Below are 25,730 nucleotides of genomic sequence, written 5' to 3' on the forward strand. Positions count from 1 at the left end.
ACCACTGCAACAGCCTCCTAACTAGTCTCCCTCTGCCTTGATTCCAACCCATAGATGACATTAAAGAGTGAACACGAAGTTAGCAAAAGCAGAAATGTGCTTAAAATCTTTCAGTGGCTTCCTCACTTCTTCTGAAAGGCATCCAAATTCCTTAATTAGCAAGGTCCAGATGACCTGACCCTTTCCTCACTCATCAGTCTCATCTCTTGTCACTCTTCCATTAGCGACTTCAGCTCTGTGCCAGTGCCAGTTAATGACATGTAGCTGCCTAGATGAGCCACCTTCCCACGGAGCCACGTCTCTGCAAATGCTGGTCTCCCTGTCTGAGGGACAGCCTCAGCTTTGCCTGGTCAACTCATTTTCCATGATCATTCCAGTCTGGGACCACTGTCACATCAATGCTACCATAGTAACCTGTGCATACTTCCTGTATCGTAAATATAAGCACTTACTTGCCTTTCTCCCTTTGACAGACCCAGGCAACCAAGCTCTGGAGCTGCATGCAGGCGGGCACGCACGTGTGTGTTTTAATCCTAAACCTTAGGACAAGGCTTGACATGTGGCAGATATTTTTTTAAATGTTCAGATCTAAAGCTCATTAAGCTTATTAAAAGGCTATTAAACTCTCTCTCCTCCAATTAGTGGTATGGAAAAACACATTTTAAAATCAGTTTCAACACACTGCCGTAAGGGGATCAGAGGGCACAGAGTAAGAGAGAAGCACCCAAGCATGCAAGAGGCATTAAAGATGAAGAGTGGCATAAAAGAAACAGGAATAGACGTGACAAAAGCAAATTTAATCGAGCCACTGTCCCTAGGACTGCACGGTGAAAAACTTTCATTAGTGGTTAATTCATAATACTTTATGAAGAGACAGACCACAGACAGTCAGTCCATCAGGGCCACCGTGTAAAGATCACAGCAGCCCTGTGGTCCTTGATGTCTACGTCACAAACACCATGGCAACAGACACAGTGTTCAAAGGCTCAGGCCTCTCCCTGCTCCCTGCCGAATTTCCTACATTCTTACGTGCTGGCAAGTCTTATCAATGTTTGCTACCATGGAGTTTTTCAAATTGTGGCTTATAACAAAGTATCTTGATTCTTTCCTCTTTATTCCTTTCGACTACATGGAGTGTGACACCATCAGTGCTTCAAAACAGTGCATTTTCCTTACAGACTGTTTTCGTCTTTATCGATAGGCAAGATTTTTTTTCCCTTTGTCTTATAAGTAACTTTATTTTCTGTTCATTTGTCTACTGCTTACATAAGAGCATTAATGCTCTGGAAGAAAATAAAATCTACATTATTTAATGGTCTATAGAATGAATAAAAAGCAAACTGGGTTATGCCTTTTGCTATGCCATGGATGATAATTATATTTTGAACAGATTTCAAAACATTTAATCAATATTTTTATTGAGAAAGAAGAATTTGCCAAAATACCTTCTATGCTGTTAATATAATGTAGGGATATAAATTCTGGTGCTCATTGAACAACAAACAGGACTGGAAAATAGCAGATAAAGAAATTTTACTTTAGCATCCCTAAATCCTTACTGTAGTAAAAACAATAAGTAGAAGTTCTTCTAACATAATTTGTAAATGTAAGGCTATTATTTACCTGCAGATTAGTGACCAAACATAACAGAAAACTTAAGGATGTGTTTTATTATAAAATAAATATATAACCATCTGACAGATTATCTGTAAAAGAAAAAAACTTTTTATATTGTATTATATTTTCTCTGGAAAAATTCTTATTAAAATGAACTTCTACAATAAAGCTTTCTGGGTACACACTTATTTCTGTCTTAGTAGAAGGTCCATCATTCTAGGTTAGTTTATAAGTAGGAAATTACCTACATTCCCTTAAAAAAAAATGAAAAGTAAAGAGTAGAAAAATACTAGAAAATTTCAGGAAAAGGAAAGAAATATGAAGGAAATAACGCCTAAGACACGTCCCTCTTTGATTTAACTAACAGGAAGGCAAAAGAGAGGATAAGTATTCGTTCTATTTTGTTTTTAATTTAAAAATAAATTTATTTATCCAAAGCCTAGTGTATGTGTGCTTATAAAATTTATTATCCTCTACTCATAGCAGCGGCTTTTAATTTTATAATGCATGAATGGAAGATGTTTCAACACTTCATTTTGCATCATCTGAATTGAACTTAGCAAATTATAAAGATAGTTAAATAGTTTCACTTGAATCAGAATGAACTATGATAAGTGGTGATTTATCCATGGATGTAGTGATCTTACCTGAATGTTGTCATAGAATAGAACATCAGGCACTTTCGTTTTCTCGTGGGCGTTATAGATTGGTGCACTAACAGCTCCAATCCTCAGGAATCCAGATGCTACTTCACCTAAACATTCCACACAGATCAGAGAATTACTCGTGGTGCCCCAGAGAGGTCAGGTCCAGCCCAAGCAGAATGTGGTTCAGCATCTTTAATATTCTGTGGGCTCATCAAGGGATTTCAATTTAACAGATAAAAGAAATAAGCTTGAAGGTGGTAATAAAAACCTTAAAGGTATTTTATTAGCCAGAGTATTTTTTAGCTCTGCATAAAAGGCTTAAAGCTCTACGAAGAGCTTAAAATGTTCCAAAATGTAATAATTTTTATTTAAAACAATGTATATAGCGAATAGCACACAGATAAAATTGACAGGGGAAAACAAAACTCAGAACTCGAGTCGAGTCAGCTTATTAAGCTTGTTCGGTCAAAGACTATGACACATACATAAGCCAAATGCACATTCTAAAGCTCTGAATTACCTCGAATGTCACTTATATGACCCATTCATTGAAAAAAACCACATGTGAGAATCCCCTGATGGTCTAGTCATAAACACAGGAGCACCAACCCACTCCACTGTCTCAAATTACTATTTTCAGGGATGGTCCACGAGCTTGGTATTTTCAAACAAGCACCCACGCGCTGCATAATTTTTTTGTGGTAGTTATTATTCTATTGTCTCCTATAGTTGGTCCAGAATAGAATCTGAGTTCGTTGAAGCCAGAAAACTAAACAACAAATTTTGAAGTCAGGGAACATACCGCGTGTGTATTTCCTACAGTAACCAGATACGCTATTCACCGTCTGACATATTCCAAGGACAATAACAACAACACTGATAGTAGCAGTTGCAGAACTGATGATCACAGTAATAGAATCTTCATTTATTTAGAATCTTCTATGTGCCAGATCCCAAACTAGGAACTTTGGCTCATTGTTTCCTCACATAATTTCATGTGATTTTCCCTCAAATGAGAAGAGAAGTATGAGGAAGCTAAGAAGAACATAAACTAATTTGCTTAAAATCTCCCAGCCAGTACGGATAGAGCTAAAAATAGAGCTTAGTATAGTTTGACGTTCCTTCTGCCAAGTGAGGTATGTTCAGCCCTTTGACTCCAGATAATGCTCCATCCTGTGGAAATACCCTAGCAAGCAGGGAGGCAATTAGTGCGCCTTAAACAATTGACTCATCTTTCCCATGCCTACTTCAAATAAGAAAATTGCTATTTTTGTGGGAAAGCATTTTGAAAGACAAGGTGGAAAAGCAACTTTTGCGTTCATGGAGCACCATGAATAATTTCAAGCTAAAGATAATTAAACTGTCACCCTGTTTAATCACTGCTGAGTGCTATACATTTGCCGAAGCAGAGTAGAGTTCTTCCTTCAATCGATCTTTGCCATTTCTTTCTATTCACAAGTTCTATAGGGGAAAAAACCCATGAGCTGTCATGCTAAGAATTTATTATTTATTTACTACCACTGAGTCTCTGAAACGGACCCAGTATAAAACTGTAAAGGGAAAGACTAGGATCATGGCAGCGAATTTACTACGTACTTATATGTTGAGATGACACACATAATTTCAGATTTAAATAGTATCTGATATCATCTATGGTTTAGTTTGTGGAATATATTTATTTAGTATATTTAGGGCTTTAGAACAATTTAATTCATTCAGCCAATGCTTATTGTTAAAATTTCAAGCTAGAAAATGGAAAGGCAAGCGGAGAAAGCTGCCTGGTAATCTTCTAAGAAATTTCACAAGATGGAATTATTTTGGAAAATTGGCAAGGTCCTCAGCCTGGTAAGCTCGAAACCTGATTTTGTCATCACGACAGAGAATAAAACCTAACTCTCGAGAGATTAGTAAAGTCATAGATTCTGATCTATGTATACATTTTGATATATAAGACCAGAATTGCAAGATATTACATTGAAAGCTGCAACTTTCATATAACTATATGATACACTGGTTGTCATAGCAGCATATTGTTTGGAGGGTGACCTGCATGGAAAAAGCCAAATCTTTATCAGAATGTTGATAGGTGAGCGTGGCCTCTGAACGAGGAAGTGATTTAAATGAAGTTTCCAAAAAGAGAGGACATTAAAGATGAATGGAACCAAACGAATCATAAGTCTCTTAACTTAGGTTCCTTCTCCCCTACAGAGGCTTAGACGGGAATCACTAATGCTGGCCTGCTACCAAGACTAAACAGTCTATAGTCCGAACGATGCCACTTTTCTTTGGACACGTCAAAAAACTCAATCAAGTAACATTTGAGTCTAAAAACTGTCAAGGTTATTCTGTCTCTTTGACTTGGCTCTGTATATCTGTACCCAGATCCGTGAGAATGCTGTTTATAATTTTACTTAAAAAAAAAAAATCTTATTTCCTTAATACCAAACTCTTATCTCAGTGTAGCCCCAACAATTAAAAACACCTACTACAAAGAAAACCACAAAGACAGTGGTCACATGTTGGATGTTTTGATAAAAACAGGTAATTTCTTCAGAAAATAGAGAACATTTCATTGTGCTCTTGATTGAAGGATGGGGACGTTTTAAAGGAAGAGCTCAACTTCCTCCCAACTCAAAAGTATACTTCTGGCTATCCAGGAGAGAAGCTCCACAAAAGACAGTACATGTGGAAAAGGAAGAGTAAGAAGGCATGAAACGGTACTCTGAATATTATTTTAGTCTATACCACCCTAGACTAGCTTCCCAAGCATGTCCCGTAAGACATCGGTGGTCCGCAAAATGTAAATGTGCAAAAAACCCCACCGAATTTTAGATTCTATGGTGAAATACATTTGGGGAATAAAAAAAAAAAAAAGTAAAACAAAATCACGCAAGTTTATTTACACCGGAAATTCCGAGAGCCTTTAATATGTTCACGTCAATTGTGTCTCTTGGGGAGTGAAGGTGTGAAGGGGAAGGGCCTGAATCTGGTATGCACTGAAACAAAGGATGTATTCTCAGGTTTAGCTTGGAAGTGGGTTTCAACCTTTTTTTTTTTTAAATAAAAGATTCATTTTTCAACCCAATAATAAAACAAAATGAATGGAAAACAAAACCATTTTTATTGAAATTCAAATATTTAGAAAATGTTTCATAATTATTATTTCACTTAAAAAAAAAAACAAATCATATACTTACATTTGTAATCCTCCGATTCTAGTTCTAGATTATTATCAGCACTTATTTCTATTGAAGCATCTGCCAGATTTTTTTCTAATGCTGATCTTGCGAGGCTTGGTAAAAACCTGGGGGTGGGTGTGGGTGGGAAGGATTTAAAGATAAAGTCAAAGCTTTCTGTAATTCCTAAATAGCTTTTGACATGTACACGCGTGTGCGTGCACATGCACACACACACACACACTTACTAACTACAACCTGGGATCTGTGAAAACAAATAATAAACTTCAAGTACATGTGGCGATGAAGTATATGTTTGTTGAATCTTTCTTTAATAATAAAGCTCATTTGTAATTAGCAGTGTTCATTTACATATAAGATTTTTCAGGACAAGATTTAAAATTATTTGCTTTTTAAAATGGATTTAGTATACCTCATAAATCTTATTTATCATTTAGGTGGTTTGTCAAATTTTCTTAAATAGATTAAACAATACTTTAACCTACTCCAAGCTGGCGATCACAGATTCAAATTAGTGAATTAATGAGGTTTCTTTTACTTTCTAACACAAATTATTGAATAAATTTAATATTACCAAACTTGGTTCTTCCTTCCATTTAAAAATTATACCTGCTTATCAATTCTCTATGTATTTTGTCAAACAACACTGGTGAGTGACAGGGGTATTCTTCATCTATAAAGAGATTGTATGAACATCATGGGCTTAGGACATGAAAACAGAGCTTCCTAGCCACACAAACATATTCGGAATTTATGATCCCAAGTGAGCCCACAGAAATGACTTTTAATCCATGATTCCTTGTGCTATATTACTATAAACTAACCGCTATGTGCCACAGCGTTCCGAATAAACGTACTAACAACATATCGCTTCTAATTTAGGTTTTCCATAGCTCTCAATCCCTTGTGCTTGCTCCCACAGCCTGGAGTATGAGCTCCAACGAAAGAGATGCTGGTGTGAGCAAGAAGGGAAACGGACGAGCGTGTGAAGGACTGTCAGACTGCCTGTCCCTGTAACATTCCAACCCACGTATTTGCCAGTATCTCCCGCCCACTGCCTCATTTGGTCCTAGGCTATGACAGGGGCGTTTCTACAGCTCTAGGCTGGCAGCTCATCAGTTCAGCATCAACTCAGACTTACTGCTGCTCATCTCCGACCTTTCATCACAGTCCTTAGGTTGTTGCCTTTTCTTTCAAACCAAGCCCTCACCTTATCTCCCAGACCCAACAGCTGGGTTTATCTTGCTTCCTGAGCCCCTGCCTTGGCGACCTGCCCTACTTTCTTCTTGGCAATATCCCGTGAACTAGAATCTGGCCTGGGAACATTAGGTCCTGCTGTTGTATCTCCATTTCTCCCTGTCACACCACCTTGACCAACAATGACCACTTTCAAGGTCAGATTTTCTTTGCTATTCCCAGAAACCCCTGACATCTCTATAGTGTGTCTGTCAACACATCCTCACTTTGGCTCTGTTCTGGAACATTTCAGATTGCCCTCCAAAGCCCACAGAGGATAGCAAACAAGGCATGTATGCCTCCCTTTCAACGGCAGTGACGGGCACTGCTTACCCATATGACACTCTTTCCCACTGAGATTGAACATGTTTTGGAATTATTTTCAACCTCAACCCAGACGGCACTACCAACTAATCAGAGGTAGCACAGCATGGAAGCTGAAATGTACTTACATCTAAAACTTACCTTCCCATAACCAAAGTGCTTAAAAGGACACAGAATATTCTTATAGAATTTATTAAACATAATTTCAAATGTTTGAAGATATTTAATTTAGCCAAGTTTTATAAACAGAGCCACATCTTCAAAGGCCCATAAAAGTAATTAGATCTGATAGACTTAAGCTGCATAACAAAAAATCCTAAAGAAGATCTAGATTTCTGAAATTATAGACTTAAAAAATTGAATAGCAGTTTTTAAAGTCAAAAATAAGTCCCTGAATAGTCTCTCCTGCAATGAAAATCATTATTCAGGACAACAAAATATTCACATCACATCAAAATAATCACTGTAATCATATAACACTACGTATGATAATTCTATCAGGTTTGTGATTTTAAAAAATTAACTAACAGCTTAAACAATGTAAAAATTTTATACAGATGTTATTCATTTTATGTCACAGAAGAATTTCTGAAAAATGCTGAATGCAAACTAAGTTGTTGGTGAACAAAAAAAATTTCATTACCTCGGTCCCTGAGACAGTTAATCTTCATTTCTGATTAAATACTTATAGCTCTGCCCACAGGTTCTATGCTAAAAGATAGTCACCCCCAAGATTTTCCAGAAGGAAATAACTTAATGGAATGCAAAATATCTGAATGGAATAGAACTTTCTACGATAAAATAATTTTTGGAATGTGAAATAACTGGTAATTTCCTAATCTTCTAAATTTTCTTCCATTTGGCCTCTTAGGTTTTCGAATTTCTAGAAAATGAATTGTGCGTGTCGCTCCGAGCCGTGGTGGACACATTACAGGCTATGAGAATGAGGTACTTAGGGAGCTGTTTCCTCAGGTGAAGAAATGTTGCAGCCTGAGCTCAACGAGCACAAGCAAATGAATGAATATTTTTTTAAATGAAATGAACAAGACAACAAGTCTATCTAATAGTTAATAAATTTAATATTTAACAAATTTAGCCTAGAGAATTTCTTCTGACTTTTCTCTGCTTAATAACAGACTTCATGAATATATGTTAATTTTCATTTACAATTTTCAATAAAATTCAGTTTGTTTTCACTGCTTTGATGTGGAATGAGGTCATTAAAAAAATAAACCTTTAATTACCCATAATTTTTTGTTTTTTTGTGCCATAGTGCTATCTTGAAAAGAAGATTAGTGAAAAGGCTATTGACTCTGTAGCCTCTAAAGTCAACAGATGATGCATAAACAAGATAGCTCTTTTACTTACTGTAAAGGGTCAAGGGTTAGTAACAAAACAGAGTTTTATTGTGGTCACTTGATAACATCGGAAAAATTAGCTGATATTTGATTCACTGAAATACTGATGAGTATGAAAAGTAAGCATTTTTTAGTTTTTCAGATTTTTTAAGTATGAAATATTTCAAGCATACAGAAAATTAGAGAATACTAAGCATTCTATTCATTTCTCTCCATCCCTAGAGGTAACTCTCACACTGAAATTAGTATTTTTCTTGTCTATATCTTTACTTTGCTACATATTTAGGAGTAAAAATATATTGTACTCTTCAGTGTATTAAACATTTTACATAAACGGCATCATATGCCAAATCTCTTCTTGCAAACTGCTTTTTTCACTTGATATTGTTAAGTGTCATACCTATTGATATACGCCGATCTACTTCATTGTAACCGCTGCATAGTATTTTAATATATGAATATGTCAATTAATATATTCATTCTTTGATAGATAGGTTGTTTCCAATTCATTCTTATAAACAATGATGCAATGGACACTCTACTACCTGCCTCCTTATAGATAGATATAAGTCCATCTCTGAGATGATATCAAGAAGTAGAATTGTCAAATGGTATAGTATGAAATATTTAGACATAAAGATAGTGTGAATTCAACCCCGAAGTTATGAGGCGTCTATCCCAATAGCTGTAATGAAATTCCATTTCCTTCCTCTCACGAAAAATACTAATTTTTATAGGTAAAATTTTTTAAGTATAAAATGATAGCTGATTACTGTCTTAAATTTCATTTCCCTGATCAATAATGAAGTTCGGCACTTTCCAGATGTTGGTCGTCTGAATGAACTCTTCTGTACAAGCCTATTCATCCTTCAGCCATTTAGGGTTGATTCTCTTATCTCATTAATTAATACTTAATAGTCCCAGAATACCAATCTTTTCGTGATTATAAATCTTATAAAACATCTTTTAGTGTGTGACTCATACTTGTACAAAGGTTCATAGTGTTTTTGTTGTAAAACAGGATTTTACTATTTTCTAAAGGATAAAGTGAATATTTTTAACTTTTAAGCATTTATTGATAAGTCCATCCATTTCCACCCTGATTTATAATGCCACCTCAAATATATACTAAATTCCCACAAATATGAGGGTCTGTTTCTGGGCTCTGTAGTCCATTCGAATGGTCTGTCTTTCCTTGCACTGATACACACTGTCATGATGAATATAGCTTTATAATGGATCCCAATAACTGATGGAGAAAGTATACCTCCTTAATCTTTCTCAAAATTTTCTTGACTATTATCAGCCTTTTATATATCAATGCCAATTTTGAGATCAGCTTGTCTAATTCACTATAACTCTGGTGTTATTTGACTGTATTATACTTATATATCAATCTGGTTTCCTTCTTGCTGAAATATATCCTTTAGTAGTTCTTTCGGCAATGTGGTAAACTCTAGTCCTCATCAAAAAATGTATTTAGCTAAGCAGAGACTTCTGGGGTTCATGGTTATCTTCCCTTAACACTTTCAGGATACTATCTAATTCTTCTGGAATCTATTGTTGCTGATCTGAGGTTGTCAGTTTAATATTGCTCCCTTCTACCTTTTTCCACTCATAATTTTTAAGTTGTTCACTTTGTCTTTAATGCTATGCAGTAATAACACAATGCCTATTCTCCAAATTTTGATCACTCTTGTTTATTTCTTAGATCAATTCACATTACTTGATTTATTTTTACTTGCTTTTTTTAAATAAAAGAACTTGAAAGTTGATTAAACTACCAGGGCATATATGAAGGTCTACAGAATGTGATTCTTTAATTCTAGTACATTCGAAGCATGACTTTCCCTCAGGCTCCAGAACTACTCGCACTGCTTAGCACTGACTGTTTACTTCCATTAACATACATCTACACCTAAGTTCCCACTATGAAAATACCGGGTAGGTACTAGATCTCTTTCTCTGTCTACGTCATCTTCCGTTCATGACTCTGAAAAACAAGCACTTACAGCATTTTTTTTCTAATTTTCATTTGGCTGTCTAATATTCTTCTACTTAAAAAAAAATAATTTTATTATTTTTTATAATTACCAGTTATTGAAAGAATTACTCTGCAGACACTAGAAAGGAGCCCCATTTTAGCTGAATACAGCATAGAACAATTCAAGTCACAACATAAGAAGCTTATTTAATTACAAGTAAAATTGTCCACTAATCTAAAGATTTACATATAGAGGGTAATTACAGATTCTCCTAAATTGAAAATAGATTCTCTTTTAATTCTTTTTTTTTTTTTATCAAGGAATGAATGAATAATAGACATGACCATCATAAAAATATTACCAGATCAAATGAAAAGAGTCTAAAATAAACCTCTGGGCCTAATGGACATTGTTCTCAATCTTTCTTATAATTCTTTTAAAATAGTTTTCAAGCATGTGATTCTGTTAAGAAAATTCGATAGGCCAATGTTTCATAGCCATTTCCAAACAGGTATGAAAAATATTAGTGTAGACTGAAAAGGTGTTAGTTTTGTTAAGTTTGGGTAACAGGGAAGTACTATCAAGCATGGAAAGTTCCAGTGAAAATCGTGTCATGATCACGAATGCCAACTCAGGAGATACACAGACCGGCGTTCCAACCCCACACCCACTTTCACTTATTTACCACTGTGTGACCTGAACCAAGTGACTTAAGTAGTTTTCTTATCTATAAAATGCCTCTTATAATTGTCGTCATGCACAAATAAGACACATATTCTGAAAACTGAACACAAGGCTGAAACAGCTACATCTTCAGACCAATACTTTTTCCAGACTATCTATCATTAAACTTCTGTTACTGTTTCAGCAAAGACCCAGAACCTTGCATTCAGTGAGAAAGGAGAGTACGGGTACCTGGACAGGCAGGCTTTGGTGACGGCATCGTGAAGATTTTCATCGGGGTACTGCGACAGCCGACGAGAAATCCGCAACAGCTGTCTGGTGGAAAGGGACGCTGCCAACGACTGCGCCTGTGAGAGGGCAGAGACAGCCTGTTAAGAGTCTTGTTTCCACCTGCAGAAAGTCCTGTCAGATGCGTATCACAGCAGAACTCAGCATTCCTGCAGGACAAGGCCAAACCTAAATATGCACTGTTAATGAATTCTAAACAAAAATAAACAGAAATCAATTTACACCTAACACAGGCTTAAAGATAGTTTTTAAAAAAAATCTATAAGAAGTGTTTATCAATTAAAGTCTATTAAAGTGTTGTCATCGTGCTAAGTGCTGTGCATACACTTTTTTGGGGGGAGGTAGAGGGTAAATGGAAGAAGGATGTTAATGTAATACAGGCTGCACTCGACTTAAAAATAGCTCTTACGTACAATCAACGATTTTTTCCTTTTTTCTGCTTACACAAAGCCAAACTGTTAAGCTATTCTGAAAATGCTTAGAGCTTTAAGTAAATCTATGGCTTCTGAAATACAGAAAAGGAGGCTGCTTACCACAGGGATGTCAACGGAGACTGTCACGTGGGTGGCAGCTCTCTTTTCAGAATGCTTTCCCTATGCTGTCAGAATAATTTTACTTGTCTTCTTGGATGTCTACAAATCCCAACAGCACATGTGCTAGCACAGAACTGAGGACATGTGAGTACCAGTAAATATTTGCTAACTTGAATTTGAAATGAACTTGGCAGGCGGCCTAATGTAATGGTAAAGTTTATAAGCGTTGGAATCAGACAAATCAGGGTCCCATTTATTAGCTGTGTGAGCTCGAGAAATTTCTTAACCTCTTCAAGCCTCAGTTTCCTCATCTTTAAAATGGTGGTAATAGTAACTTTAAAGTTTCTATGAGGATTAGACAATTATTCTAAAGCGCTGGGCATAAGTCAGACACAGATGGGTACTCAACAAATGCTGGTAATTATTACTAAAAATCAGCCTCCTCAAAATAAAAAGAAAACCAACAGAGGAAGAGGACGTGACCTACACATTAGTATGAATTCAATGAGTCAGATTATCATTGGCCTAATTCCTACCTTAGATCAGTACCATTAGGAGACGAAGCTTTTTCACTGAAAACCAGAGAAAGGAATAACTTTTGAAGCAACTGGTCTTTTGGGATGGCAGAACAGGCCAGGGCAAAATGTCAGAGCCTGACGAGCACGGTAAAGCGGCTGTGAGCACCAAACAGAGAAGGGGACTCTACGACATTAACGAGGGGTTCAGAGGGGACATGGGAAGAGGCCAAAGAAACACTGCATATTCACTTGTTTCGGCATTTCACCTGAGGTCATCTCTGTATGTCCCCAGGAAGAGAGAATGAACTGATTTCTCCTCCCTCGTGTATTTTGCAGCTCCTTGAGATGCTGGGCTGCTCTTATGAGTATTTTATTTTGGCTACAGCACGGGGTACAGGGGTCTTTGGGGACTAGGTAGGGAGTATGACACATTTTTGACATATCCCTTTTTCTATTAAAAAACACATTCTACGTTTCGAAGAACTCATTTATAAGCAAACATTGGTTCATCCTTGTTTCCAACAAATTTGCATTCTAGACATGAAGAAATATTTAAATATAAGAAAGCATAAATTGCAATTCAAAATAGCACATCATTTAATGCTGAAATAAGTAGAGCACTTGACAGCTTCTACAGGGGCTTCAAACGTTCAAGGGGGTGGGAGAAACGCGGCGAGCAAAGGCGCGAACGCACACGGAGCAGAACGCGGGGGGTCGGGCCGCGTTCCCGCCGGGCCCATCTGAAGCCCCGCTGCCAAATAACAAAGTCCCGCGACCGACACTGAGGCGACTGGCCCGGCTCCTGAAGGCAGCAGGACTTGGGGATGTGCGACTTGTAACAGATTTTAGAAAGATTAATGGGACAGCAGCAGGTAACGGTGTTGAAGGCCAGGCAGCACTGAGTCGGGACCGCCCAAAGAAAGGGGAGTCCCCCAGCGAGGCTCCTGGCCAGAAGCAGGGAGGGAAGGGGTCAACGCAGGTGGCAAGGGCGCCCCCATAAACTGCATGGTGACTTCCTCCCGCGCAACATGCGGATCCTGTTCTAAGCCTGACACCGAACTCGGGCTTCACGGCTCATCCCAGTGATCAGTGAGGATGTCTCGTGAATTTGAAAAATATCAGCACCCTCAGCTGATAACACCAAATGCTCTGCAATAACATCCAGTGTTAAAAAAATCAGAACCAAGCTTCACATTGGGCCATTTTAGTGTTGAATAAGGGTTTGGTTATCTCTGCTCTCACATTATTAGCAATTAAAAATTGAGAGTATACTTTCATTTTACAATTCCGAATATATTGACCATGTATAGTATTAAGTTTCTAACTGCAGTTTTATCTCGCAAAACAGCGGGTGAGGATGTGGGCACATTCCCTGAGTCACCGAGGCCATGCAGATTAAGAGCACACCGTAAGGGTTTTTCACATTAACATGACTAATAATAGTGCTTCGGCTTAAAAATACGAAGATTTCGATCAAAATTATTAAAAAGAATTTTTCTCTTCTCTTAAGGAGTTATTTCTTTTTAGAAAATGTAACATGTTCTCAGGGAGAGAAAACTCCAGGGACAACCTGATAATTAATTATTATTAATCGATTTATTCATTCATTCATCAAACATTTAACTGTGTAGTAAGGCACCCGGCTGGGAAATGGGAATGAAAGAATGAATGAGACCCAGCCTCAGTGAGTTCAAATTCTTATTGGGGAGATAAAGATACACCGTGACAGCATTGTGACGGGCCACTATGAGAAGCATATGCCGAATGTCACGAAAGCAGATTGGATATAGAGGTTACCTCTGCCCAAGGAGGCTGAGAGACACCTGACAACAGAACCTGAGCGACGAGTGGGCAGAGGGAAGACGCACTGTGGGTGTCATCAAAGGCAGAGACGTCGCCTAAGTGCCGGGCCTGGAAAACAGGAGGAAGCGAAGAGTGGCAGAGCCGAGGGTGCTTCGCCAGAGGCTGTGGGCTGTGCGGCTGGACGAGCAGCCAGGGCAGATGGGAGCCTCTGGCATCTTAGCCTTCGGTCTACAGACAACAAGAATCCAGCTCTTATCAGTTTTAAAAAGGAGAAGAACTTAGGAAATGGATTAGGGAAAGATCTCTCCTGAGACAAGACGGAGGATTTATTCATTCATTTACTTAACAGCGGTTTGTTGGATGCCTATGCAGCAGGCGCGGCTCCAGATGCTTGGGGTATGGCAGGGACCAAAACGAACAAAACTTCTGCCACCCCAGAACTCAACTCTGAGTGAGGGAAAACAGACAATGAAAACTAAGTGAGCGAAACATAAATTATGTCAAAGGGTAATAAGCCCTATGAAGAACCTTAAAACGGAAAGAAGGAAAGGCATGAGGTGGGGAGGATATATGATTCTAAATAGAGCGTTTTAAGGAAGGCCTCTCTGAGAAGGAGCCATCTGAGCAAGTCCCAAAGGGGTGAGAGGACCAACCTGCAGCCACGTGGGAGAGCAGGCGAGGACACAGCAAGCGTCGAGGGTCCTGAGGCAGGTGTGCGTGTGTTTAAGGGACAACGAGGAGAATGGTGCAGCTGAAAAGAATGAGTAAGGGGAAGTCACTGGAAATTAACAGGGCCTGTGACAGCTAGGAAATGGTACCCCAAAGATGTCCACATCCTAATTGCTGGAACCTGTGAACTCTCCCTTATGTGGCAAAGCTGACTCTGTAGGTTACAGTAAATTAAAGACTTTGAGATGAGGAGACCATCCTGGACTATTTAGATGGCCCCTACATGCAACTGTGTGCATCCTTGTGAAAGGGAGGCAGAGAAAGATTTGACACAGACACACAGAAGAGAAGGTGACGTAATGATGGAGGCAGAGATTGAAATGGCAAGACCATGGGTCACGGAATGCTGGCAGCTGCCACAAGCTGGAAGAGGAAAGGCACGGATTCTTCCTTCGAGTGTCCGAGGCAGCGAGACCCTGCTGACACCTTGATTTCAGCTCAATGACACCCACTCCAAACTTCTGGGGTCCAGACCCATCAGTTCATGGTAATTTCCTACAAGAGCCACAGGAAAACAATAGCTAGCCCTACGAGGAAGGAATGGATTACTGGTGAAGAGGGCAGACAAGAGGAAACAGCGGTATTCTAGGAGGAAAATTATGAAATCCAATACCGGGACAACGACTGACGACAGAAAGGGAACAGCTGACTTTGAGATGCTGAGCTGATGAGTCTGCTTTCAGGGGGAAGGGAGACAGTGAGAAAACAAGGAATCAGCGGTGATGTCGGGGTTTCTCACTTCGGTAACGGCAGACAGATTATTAACAAAGTCGGAAAATTAAACAGGGAATGGGAATGGATTTAAAGGGGGAGACCGTTTAGTTCTGTAAGATGTGAGGCGTTTACAGTGATCTCATCATCGCAGCGTCCCTAACGAGGGACGTGGCGCTGTTCCTGTTTTACAGACTCGGAGTTAGGCGGTGACAGCCCTGGATCTTCCCAACGTACGATCCCAGCATGGAAATACAATCGGAAATAAATACTCCATCAGAAAAGAGAAGGTGGAGGCTGAAGATGAAGGTGTAGGAATTAGAGCTGGCACTGGAAGCCGTAAGAACAGAAGAGACCGCTCAGCACAGAATACGCAAGGAGCAGGCAGAGCCCCAGGGGTGCCCGGTCGTCCTCTGGAGCTAGAGCCATTTGCCGTGATATCAGCCATGAGGAGCTGGAAGAAATGTGAAAATCGCTGAAAGAGTAAAACCTGTGCACAGGACAAAGCATCACATAGGAATAAAAATACCAGCTTAACAAAAATAAAACGATTTCAAAGCACTGAACTCTAAGAACATCAAGTAGCAGACTGTCAACAACGGAAGATCCATACTCACCGTTGGGTCCTGTGTCTCTCTGAGTCTGTGTGTGAACGATAACAGTTTGTCCAAGGCTTCCTGAGGTACACTTGGGACCTATTTTATGAGCGAAATGAGGAAAGACAGAAAGAATAAACTGGGATATCTAATCGATAAACCATAAATTCTGGCTACTTAGCAAATAATATCAGAATTACATTTTTAGAAAGTCCCTGATTACAGGTTACGTGTTTAATTCATGGATAAATGTACTTATTCATCTTCTCAGGACACACGCCTGTCCCTCTTCTCTTTAAGAATCAGGTGATCAGAACCAAGCTCCCCTTCTCCATCTGCAATTCTGTCACCGGCATAGAACTAAAAGGAGCCTCTAACTCTAAAACTGGCAAATAGCATGCCCATAAAAATGTCATATATTATCATTCTCCTGTTAGGTAGCTTTGGCATCATTTTCTAAACTCTAACTTAGGCATTTTCTTACTGAAACCAACTCCTTCATTTAGTAGTCCTCTTACGCCCATGTCTACCAAGTCATATAAGTAGGGCTGTGCATTTTTCCAAGGACTTTTCAAGCACATACCCAAGGGACACGATCAATTTACCAGTGAACTCTGAAGAACAGCTGCCCAAATAACACACGTGGTTTGCCTTTAACTATTAAAATAACAATTTTAATCTGATTAAATATTTAATCGATTAGAAGAAAACTTATACAAGAACAAACTTCAAGTTTTAATACGAAAGAGCGGAGAGAGACGACAGAGCATGGCTGACGGAATGCGGCCATTCAGAACGCCACTGCTCAGGGCTTCTTTGGTCACTTAGGTGGCTGAAACTTTACAATTCTAAGTTCAAGTACATTCTTGACCTCATTTATTCTTTGAATCGACCCTGCGATGTAACAAGTAGTATTATCCTCATCTTTAGGTGAAGGAACTGTGGCTGAGTAATTTGCCCACGACGTGCAAGCTAACAGGTAGTGTGGACTTGGCATTTAATGGCCGGTTCTTTGTCTTTAAAGACGACAGCCTCATCCAGACCACGCTCACAGCAAGACCAAAAAAGTTCGTTCTGGCATTTTAAAGAGAATGAGTTCATTTATGTAAAAAGTTAATTATTTGTGATCTAGAACAACACTGTCCAAACAGGGCTCTCTACAATGATGGAAATGTTCTTTACCTATGCTTTCTAATATGCTGACCAAAAGCCCCCATGTAGCTATTGACCACCTGAAGTATGACGGAGAAACTGAATTTTAAAAGTTTATTTAATGTAGCTAGAGCTTCTACATTGAATCGTACAGTCCTGAAACTCTGAAAATGCTGAGCACAATGTCCATTTAAGGCAGACACTGAAGTAATGGATTATAGACACTACAAACCACCAGACAACTAAGCAGGTAAGTGGAGCTTAGGACATAGTACAGTACCGAGGGGCCCAGGACTCCATAGCATTTTCTACAGAATCTAAGGAATTAAAATGTGTTTAACCTCCCTTTTCAGTAGAAACTGAAAATAGTCATCTTTGGCTGCATATAAAAGGCAGAGGAACCCCTCCCCCCACCCAACTGCCTCCACACAAGGAGAGAGGAAAGACAGCCTACAGCCACGGTTCTCAAAGCACGCTCCCGAGACCAGCAGCATCAGAGTCCCCCGAGAACTTGAGAAATGCAAACTCTCATGGACCATGGCCCATACCTACTGACTCTGCCATCTGCATTTTACCAAGTCCTTCAGATGGCTCTGTACAGTGTTAAAGTTTGGGAACAATTATATAAGGAAATTTGGGTGTAAATGGGGAGAAAAAGTCAAAAATGTCCAACTCTGCTCCAGCAGGAGTCAGAAGGCTTTAAAAAGAGAAAAACTGAAGGCAACAGGCTCGAGCTGGCCTTGCTCTTACCATTTCCTTGATGACTTGGATTTCTTCACTTTTGACAAGTGGTTTCATGTAATGGAAAAAGAACATGGTCAAGAATTCCGGCCCCAGCCACTGCTGGGTTGCGCTTCCAATTACGGGGGGCTCTGCCAAGGCGATGATTCTGAAGGCGGGGTGGATGGGGAAGATAGATCTAAAAGAGAAACAAAATTTAAAACATAACCTTTCACGTGAGAAACTGGGGTGTGGTAGCTGCAGCCCGGGCAATGACGAGCCTGTAGTGCTGCCAATGTAGTCAAAGCGATGGTCCGAAGGACAAATCTCAGGCCATTCTCCGAACCTACTATTAAAACAGAAAGGGAATCACCTACGGCTCACATATGACGTAGTGTACCCGCTGGGGAAACTCCATCCTTAGCACAAACCGCTGCTGTGGATACACTATGCCTACAAGAAACTTCTCCATCATCTCTTGAAGCAAAATTCCATCCAATTTCTATTTAGTACATAGGTCCCCTTGTTGTATTCAAAATCCCCTCGAAATCGTCTGCCTTGCAAGGAAGACTTCTGTGTCAATCACAGAAAGACAAAGGAGTATGATTCAATACGGGGAGACTTTTCACAACTCTGAAAATTTAAGCAGCATAAGGGATTGGATTAAAATTAAAATCTGGATTGGCGATAAGAAATCTTAGGTCTCAAAAAGATGGAGAAAATTGAACTTTTATGTAATTCACTCTTTTGTTATTTTGTAGGAAATGCTGTGATTTTTAAAGTGATCTCTTTAATAAATCTCTTCTAGGGAATTTGAAAACATAAATATTCTAGGACACAGAGAGGAATAAGATAAGACTTTCCACGGTTTGTGAACTGAGTTGAGTAGTTTCTGGAGAAGGGACTAGAAATCCCTTATCACGATGTAATCATGTGGGTGATATTGCCAGTTTTTATCAATTTTACTCAAAACCCCAGTGAAAATGTACCTTTAAAAGGGTACTATCCCCACTAAAAGAAAAAAGAGATGAAACTCAAACACCCGTCAAGATATTCAGAAAAACCAAAATACACGTATGTAACTGGCACCTCTCCAGAACTGAACCATTTATTGCCATTAACTATAATAAAAAAATCGAACAGTTAAGTGATTGGGCAGCTAGAATATCAGAAGGTAGGATACGTGCCAAGGGAATCGGAGAAGTACTCTGAAGATTTCAGATAAGAAAAAGTCTTCCTGATACAACAGGTGGGCCCGCCGGGTCCCTGACTGCGTAATGAGTAACTTGAGAGGCCACATCATCATCTAGAAACAGGGAAAAGCAATTTTTAGAAAAGATCGTGTAAAAGTTCTGGATGAATCCATGAAAGCTACCAGATATCATTTCATTTCTCTAGGTAGAAAAGAAAAAAGACTTGTTTACAGATATTCCAGCAGGGAATAGGGTGATCTGTCCAAGGGAGGCATTCTAGGAAAAGAGAACGGTCTCGGCATGGACAGTGCCTGAGAGTCTGAGGAGAACATGATCACTCGGGATTGCTGTAAATAGTCACGTGATAGTATCCAGACACAGAAAAGTCCGTGATCTGAAAGCTCATAGGGAAGGTTATTCCATTTTCCACTTCAGCTCAGTGGTTTGCTATAATCCGAAAAACTGCTTCATGGCCTAGCAACAGATGTTGGATTCATCCTTGATCCTCCCCTCTCCCAGTTAGGTCAAAAGACAGTAAGAGAGACAGAGCCTGCTCTGACTACACAAAATTAAAGCGGAAGATTCAGTTTCTCACTCAAGATATTGAGGGATACTAAATCAAGGAATAAGCAAAGCCAAAGTCCAATGAGCAAGCCAAAGGGGAAGTTCACTTCACACCCTTAAATCAGGGAGATCAGAGAGACTGGGCCTCAGCGCTGAGATGTGAAGTTAGGGCTAGGAGAGCAAGTCACAGGAGAGCGACCTAGGCGGTTAGAATTTAGATAAGGTGACGGCCATCGCTCAGGACACATTCTGTCTGTGGCTTGATTTTTGGGACTGACTCTAGTGGGGTTCTGAATGACGTGGCCTGATTTAATGAGGGCCGTTTCTGAGACAGCAGGTAGGTCGGGCAGAGAAGCAGATGCTGACTGTGAGCAGTCATCAGACTACTGAATAACAGAATGAGAAAAACCTTTTTGTCTGGCAGGTCCTCCCCAAAGGCTTCCTTACATATAAATAGGTCACATGGAAAGTCACTTGGAGACGATGTTAGGTTCTCCGAGTCGGAAAGCTGGGAACGGAGGACTCCCGGCCATCTGCCAGCTGCTCTCGGGTGACCTGACACACTGTGGGGAATGTACAGGCTGAAGAAGTGGTAAATAATTGAGAATTAGGAAATGAGCGCTATTCCAATCTAAAATCAAGGTTAACTTTAATTTTACTAGAAGTTAACGACAAGTAAACAAAACTAAAGATATGGCTTAACTTCAGAGAGATAAATATTATTTCCTAAAGAAGAGAAATTTAAAAAGCAAAAAGATCTTACAAAAAGATTTCAAAAATAAAAATATAGGGGTCGATATGTTTGTTTGGGGGTATAAGTATAAATTTTCAGAGAGCTGAGTACTTTCCAGTGCTTCTTAGCAGTAAAAGGGAATGACTGACAGACGTAACGTGGGAGACCTCAAGGTAGTGATGCCGAGTGTCGAAGCCAGACCAAAGCCATACTGTGATTCCATCTGTATAAAACCCTGGAGAACACAGACCTAATTCACAAGCAAAGATGCTGAGTTTTCTGGGGAGGTAGGTGAGAATACTCAGATCCTAACTATATTCAAGTATAAAAATAATAAAAGAGTCCAGAGAAATCTACCAATCAAGGATTGTCCCAATGTCCAGTTATGGCTCACCACTGATCAATAATAAAAACTGACAGATTACAATCTGTTTTCAATGTTCGATCACAATAAAAAAATATTCAACAAAAATGCAAAAACATTAGAGCATATATAATTATAACTGAGACTAGGCTACTAATCATTAGCACTTACCTGGGATAACCAGAAGTCTTTTCTTGGCAAAATAAACTACTAGTAACTCACTTATTTTTTCAAGAAAATCTCACTCCCCTCATCTAGGCTCTGACCAACAGCAGGAAGGAAGACATTTAACAGGAATATTTATACTGCCCCTTTCCCCAAAGAAGCTTTTCTCATCAAAGGAAGTTCTATTTTGGTCCTTACTTCCTGTGAGAAATGCAGGCATGGTGTCAGGTGAGTGTGGCCATCATGCTATTTCTCACCACCATGTCCATCGTATTCTTGGTGTTTTGTAACGAAAAAAAGAAAGTCTCTAACATTTCTTAAGCCATTTCTAAGGGCATATTAGCCATGTAATTACCTATAAAAAATGTAAAAGTCCACTGAAATAATCAAGGTATATATGATCTTAGTGAAGAATTAGAATACGATGAAGGTTGGCAAAGGAGTCGAATACAATGTTTATAAACGGGGTTTCACACTCTAAAGTTGAAAGGCTTGGTAGCCCACTGTTAGTGGCTGTTAATCATAAGACCCTGTGGTATCAGACTTAAAAGGCAAAGTATTCCTAATTAGTAGGTTCGCCAAAGGAAATACTGCTAGCTTAGATCATCTTAAACTAGATCAACAGAATTACCTTTACTTTGAGTTTCCTGGAATTTATCATAGGTTAAGATTCATTCATTCATTCAACTACATTTAGTAAGTGATCTACTGCGTGCCAGGTATTGTGACATTAGAAACAATGAGATGAAGTACAGAGCGAGACAGAGTCCTGTCCAGTCAGAGTCCTAGGGTCCAGTTATCTCCTGAGGCACACTGCGCTTCCTTGGTAAGATACCACTGAGATACCACTGAGCTCCTTTTTACAATGAAGTTTTTTGTTGTTGTTGTTACTCATAACTGAAGGAGTCCTGCTGAACACAAAGCCGAAAATTGTCCCTGTCTGAAAAGCCTAATGGGTGTCTAGATTTACCAGCCTGGGCACAGAGGCAAGGAAGCTCTTACATTTGCTGTCCCTTCTTTATATCTTTGACCCTTTTCTTTATCTCAGAATCCCCCACAAGAAAACCAAACATTAATAGCTGAGTTTGTTTACAGACTATCAGTTCTGCGATTAGGTACAGAAATGAAAAGGATATATGCCTGAATTATAAGTTTCTCATTTGCAGGTTTAGTGCCAATGGCAAGAGCAACAGATTGGATGTGGACAGCGTATAGGATCAAGCCGAGCTAGATAATGGGTCTTAGTACTTACAAGAACACATGAAATAAGTTAATTTTCTCACTGAGTACAAATTTCTTGCTTTTTATGCTGTGCTATGTCCTTTTCGTCAAGGTGCCAGCTCCCTACCGAAACATACAGCCTGGAAAGAAATACTGTCAACTGGCTTAAAGGAAGAATCCAACCTAGTAAAACCTATATAACCCTAAAAGAGAACGTATATATTCCCAGAAATACAAAAATGAGCTACAAAATTTAATCCAGGTTAATGAAGAAAATGGGAAGAAATTTACCAATGATCCATATCATCAGAGTGAAGCAGATTCTGTAACATGACTATGTTTAACAATTAAAAAAAAAAAAACACTGCTTATAATCATAAGAAAGAAAATAGTGTTTCTCAGATAAAAAAAAATGGAGAAATACTGATAAGGAAAGGAATGAGGCTTTCAAATGATAGAAATATTTCCGAGGGGAGAATCAATTGTGAGACACCGCGCCTCTGAAAATGAATGAAGTCCAGGTGAATTGTCAGAACGTTAAGAGAGAAAAGACAATTAGAAGTTTGGCCCAGGAGGTTCAACCTCTAACTAATGAAAGTTGCAGAAAGCGACACCGGAGGCAACGGGAAGTGGGGGTGGAGAGAGATCTGGAATGATACATGGGCTACAAGTATGAACAACAACAAGTCCAGATAAGGGCGAGTCAGAACACACTACGGGAGAAAAGGAGATTCAGAGATTACAAAATTGATAGAATACTTGATGCGCCTGAACGTGCTGAGGAGATTTAGACACGAGGGAAGGGTCTGGGTGAAAAAGTGAGAAATAGGGTCACTTTCCCATCTGTCCCACAGCGTTCCTGTCGGGATTTCTATGCTAACACTTAAAAGCCGCACTGTAATTATTTATTTGTATATGTGCCACTTTTCAAACGTAGACAAGTGCTAACTTTAGGAAAAGCAAAACGTATGTGAAAAAGGATAAACAACTAGTTTATTGAATGGCTCTGCTGTGAATAGTCCTTACGCTAGGATAATAATGCAAAAACTCCATAAAGTTCCCAAATGGCTCCATAACTATTTTGGAAGAATGCAGAATAGGAAATATAACAAGCCTTGAAACACCATCTGGCTCAAGTTTCATGAATGTTTAATAATAATGAAAAATTCAAATGAAAATAAGAAATAAGTGAAGGGAACGAGCAGCGCCATGACCCTCTTCTACCTACTCAGAGTGACCTCGAGATAGAACTGGGTCTGGTTTATATTCGGGGGCGAGCTGCAAAGTCGGCAGTGACAGAGATGGACACTCAGAGAAGAAATACTAACCGCTCTGGGCCAGATCCTGAACATGCTGAAGCTTGTGCCACTCTGTTTCTGAGAGTGTTTTCATTTGTAAAACTGCAGGAGACCGTTCTGGAGGACTGGGGTGCTTTTCACAGAAGGGGGCTGTCGTTTCCTGGATGTTTGGCTACAAATACAACGCCTCTGAAGTCCTAGGGGAAACTGACAGGCGAGCTCGCTGAGAGCCACTGCCCAACTGCTGCGACTCGTCTCCTTGAAAATAAAAACTGCTGCCTGACAGATGAGTGCCATGCAAATGATGCACGAAGGTTGAACATAATAAACGGAAGGGATGACACGAATGGGATCGTCATAACTGGCCTCCCTGACACTTGGCTGAGCCATTTCCCAGGCAGAGAAATCTGATGATGCGCACCTTCGGAGCACAGACAGCTGTGCGATCAAGTGAACTCTTAAATAACTCATAGAGAGATAGGAAGAAATTTAACATTTCCTCGCTGCGAAAACGTTCCAAGGCAATTTTTAAACAAAACCCTTCTTAAAACATAAACATAATAAGAAATATGCTTAAGTATCATTTGTAGGATTTTAATGTTTTAAATATGGCAGCAACCTCTTCAGAGGGGTTGGGGGTGAAGCTTCAATTAAATAGGATCCAAATAAGTGACTGGGAATTCCCCAAAGCAACCATTTCTAATTGTGTCAAAATGACCATGGAAATGTAATGAGACAAGAAATAACTTATATTTGCCAAACCTCTTCTAAGGGAAAAGTACAGTACGCGGATGAAAGAAATATTTTCCTTCAAGTTTTTTATTTAAAAAATTTCCAAACCCATAGAAAGTCTGAAAGGACAGAACCTGAACACCCCTAAATCCTTCACTTAGATTTCACAATCGTTAAGACTTTACATTTGTGTTCTCTCTCACTTGATCTCGCTCTTTCTTTCCAGGTGGTATTATTGTGTGTGTGTGTGTGTGTGTGTGTGTGTGTGTGGCGATGGAGTATTGGCGAAAGAATGGCAATGTGTGCGTGTGCGTGCGTGCATGTATGTGTGTGTGCATGTGCGTGTGCATGTGTGCGTGTGTTTGTCTGCACACACACGTCTTCTCGTCTTTGAAACATCTGGCAGGAAGCTGGGGACATCTTTTCACTTTGTCCCTTAAATATCTCAGCACGTGTCTCCCAACACTAGGCATATCATCCTTCATAACACCATTATGATACTTAGGAAAATTAATATTAATTCAATATCAAATATATAGTCCATATTTAAACTTTCACAATTGTCTTTTATAGCTGTTTTCATTTTATATCCTGATCCAGGATCCAATCAAGTCTCCTACATTGCATTTGGTGGTTGTATCTCTGGAAAACGTTTAAATAAGCCATGAATGGGAACCCTGAGGCAGGTGGCGTACCCCAGTAATAACTGATGCCTTCTTAGGAGAGTGGGCCCAGTTAATTGTGACACTTGTTTGTTTGTTTCTTTGAGGGATATAAAGTATGGAGCAAAAACCGAATAGCTAGGGCAACAGAGAAGGCTAAACTTCTTAAAATTAACGTTCTGATAATACGTTTCAGCACTTATGCACAGGTAGACCGAGCGTGGAGAGCATAAGGGCATCGTCAAGTTTTAAGATGTGCCCAACCATGAGCAAGCCCAGGACACCGAGTTATGGAGCTGTTCCAAGTTTTCTTGGCTTGACCCTAAGTTTAGAAGAATAAGAAAAAGAAGGCACACTCGACACGCAGAGTAAGAGCAGTGCATCCCCGATTACCTCTTCTGCAGCTGCTCGTCCGACATCTGCAGCTCCTCTTTTAAACGCATATATCTGTCTTTTCTCAGCAGCCGAGAGCCGTCATAGAGGCTTAGCTCCCGGTCATGGATCAACCTGATGGGAAACGAGAAAGTCAGAGAACAGAGTAATCAGCTTCGAACGGTGAAGTTAATAACATCCATGACCACAGGCTGTTGCGTCTAACAATTCTAGATGTACCTTTCGAAATTTTAAGTTGACCAGTGCTGTTACACTTGGCAAAACGGTTGATTTCCGTATCAAAAATTTTTAAGTGCCAATGGTCAGG

General features: G+C 39.4%; 1 protein-coding gene across 6 annotated transcripts in view; it reads right to left on the reverse strand.

Annotated features, from left to right (window-relative positions):
- The window catches only part of VWA8 (von Willebrand factor A domain containing 8), a 265,675-nt gene that overhangs the window by 161,767 nt on the left and 78,178 nt on the right, over window positions 1-25,730 (reverse strand). For all 6 annotated transcript variants that reach the window (XM_039877207.1, XM_039877209.1, XM_039877206.1 and 3 more), the window contains exons 14-19: window positions 25,424-25,537; window positions 18,129-18,297; window positions 16,248-16,325; window positions 11,280-11,395; window positions 5,462-5,568; window positions 2,265-2,371 (exon numbers count right to left, since the gene is read on the reverse strand). In XM_039877207.1, coding sequence (XP_039733141.1) covers window positions 2,265-2,371; window positions 5,462-5,568; window positions 11,280-11,395; window positions 16,248-16,325; window positions 18,129-18,297; window positions 25,424-25,537 — 691 coding nt within the window. The remainder of the gene's footprint in view (window positions 1-2,264; window positions 2,372-5,461; window positions 5,569-11,279; window positions 11,396-16,247; window positions 16,326-18,128; window positions 18,298-25,423; window positions 25,538-25,730) is intronic.

Source organism: Pteropus medius, unplaced genomic scaffold (assembly GCF_902729225.1).
Source record: "Pteropus medius unplaced genomic scaffold, Ma_sr-lr_union100, whole genome shotgun sequence".
Taxonomy (NCBI): Eukaryota; Metazoa; Chordata; class Mammalia; order Chiroptera; family Pteropodidae; genus Pteropus; species Pteropus medius.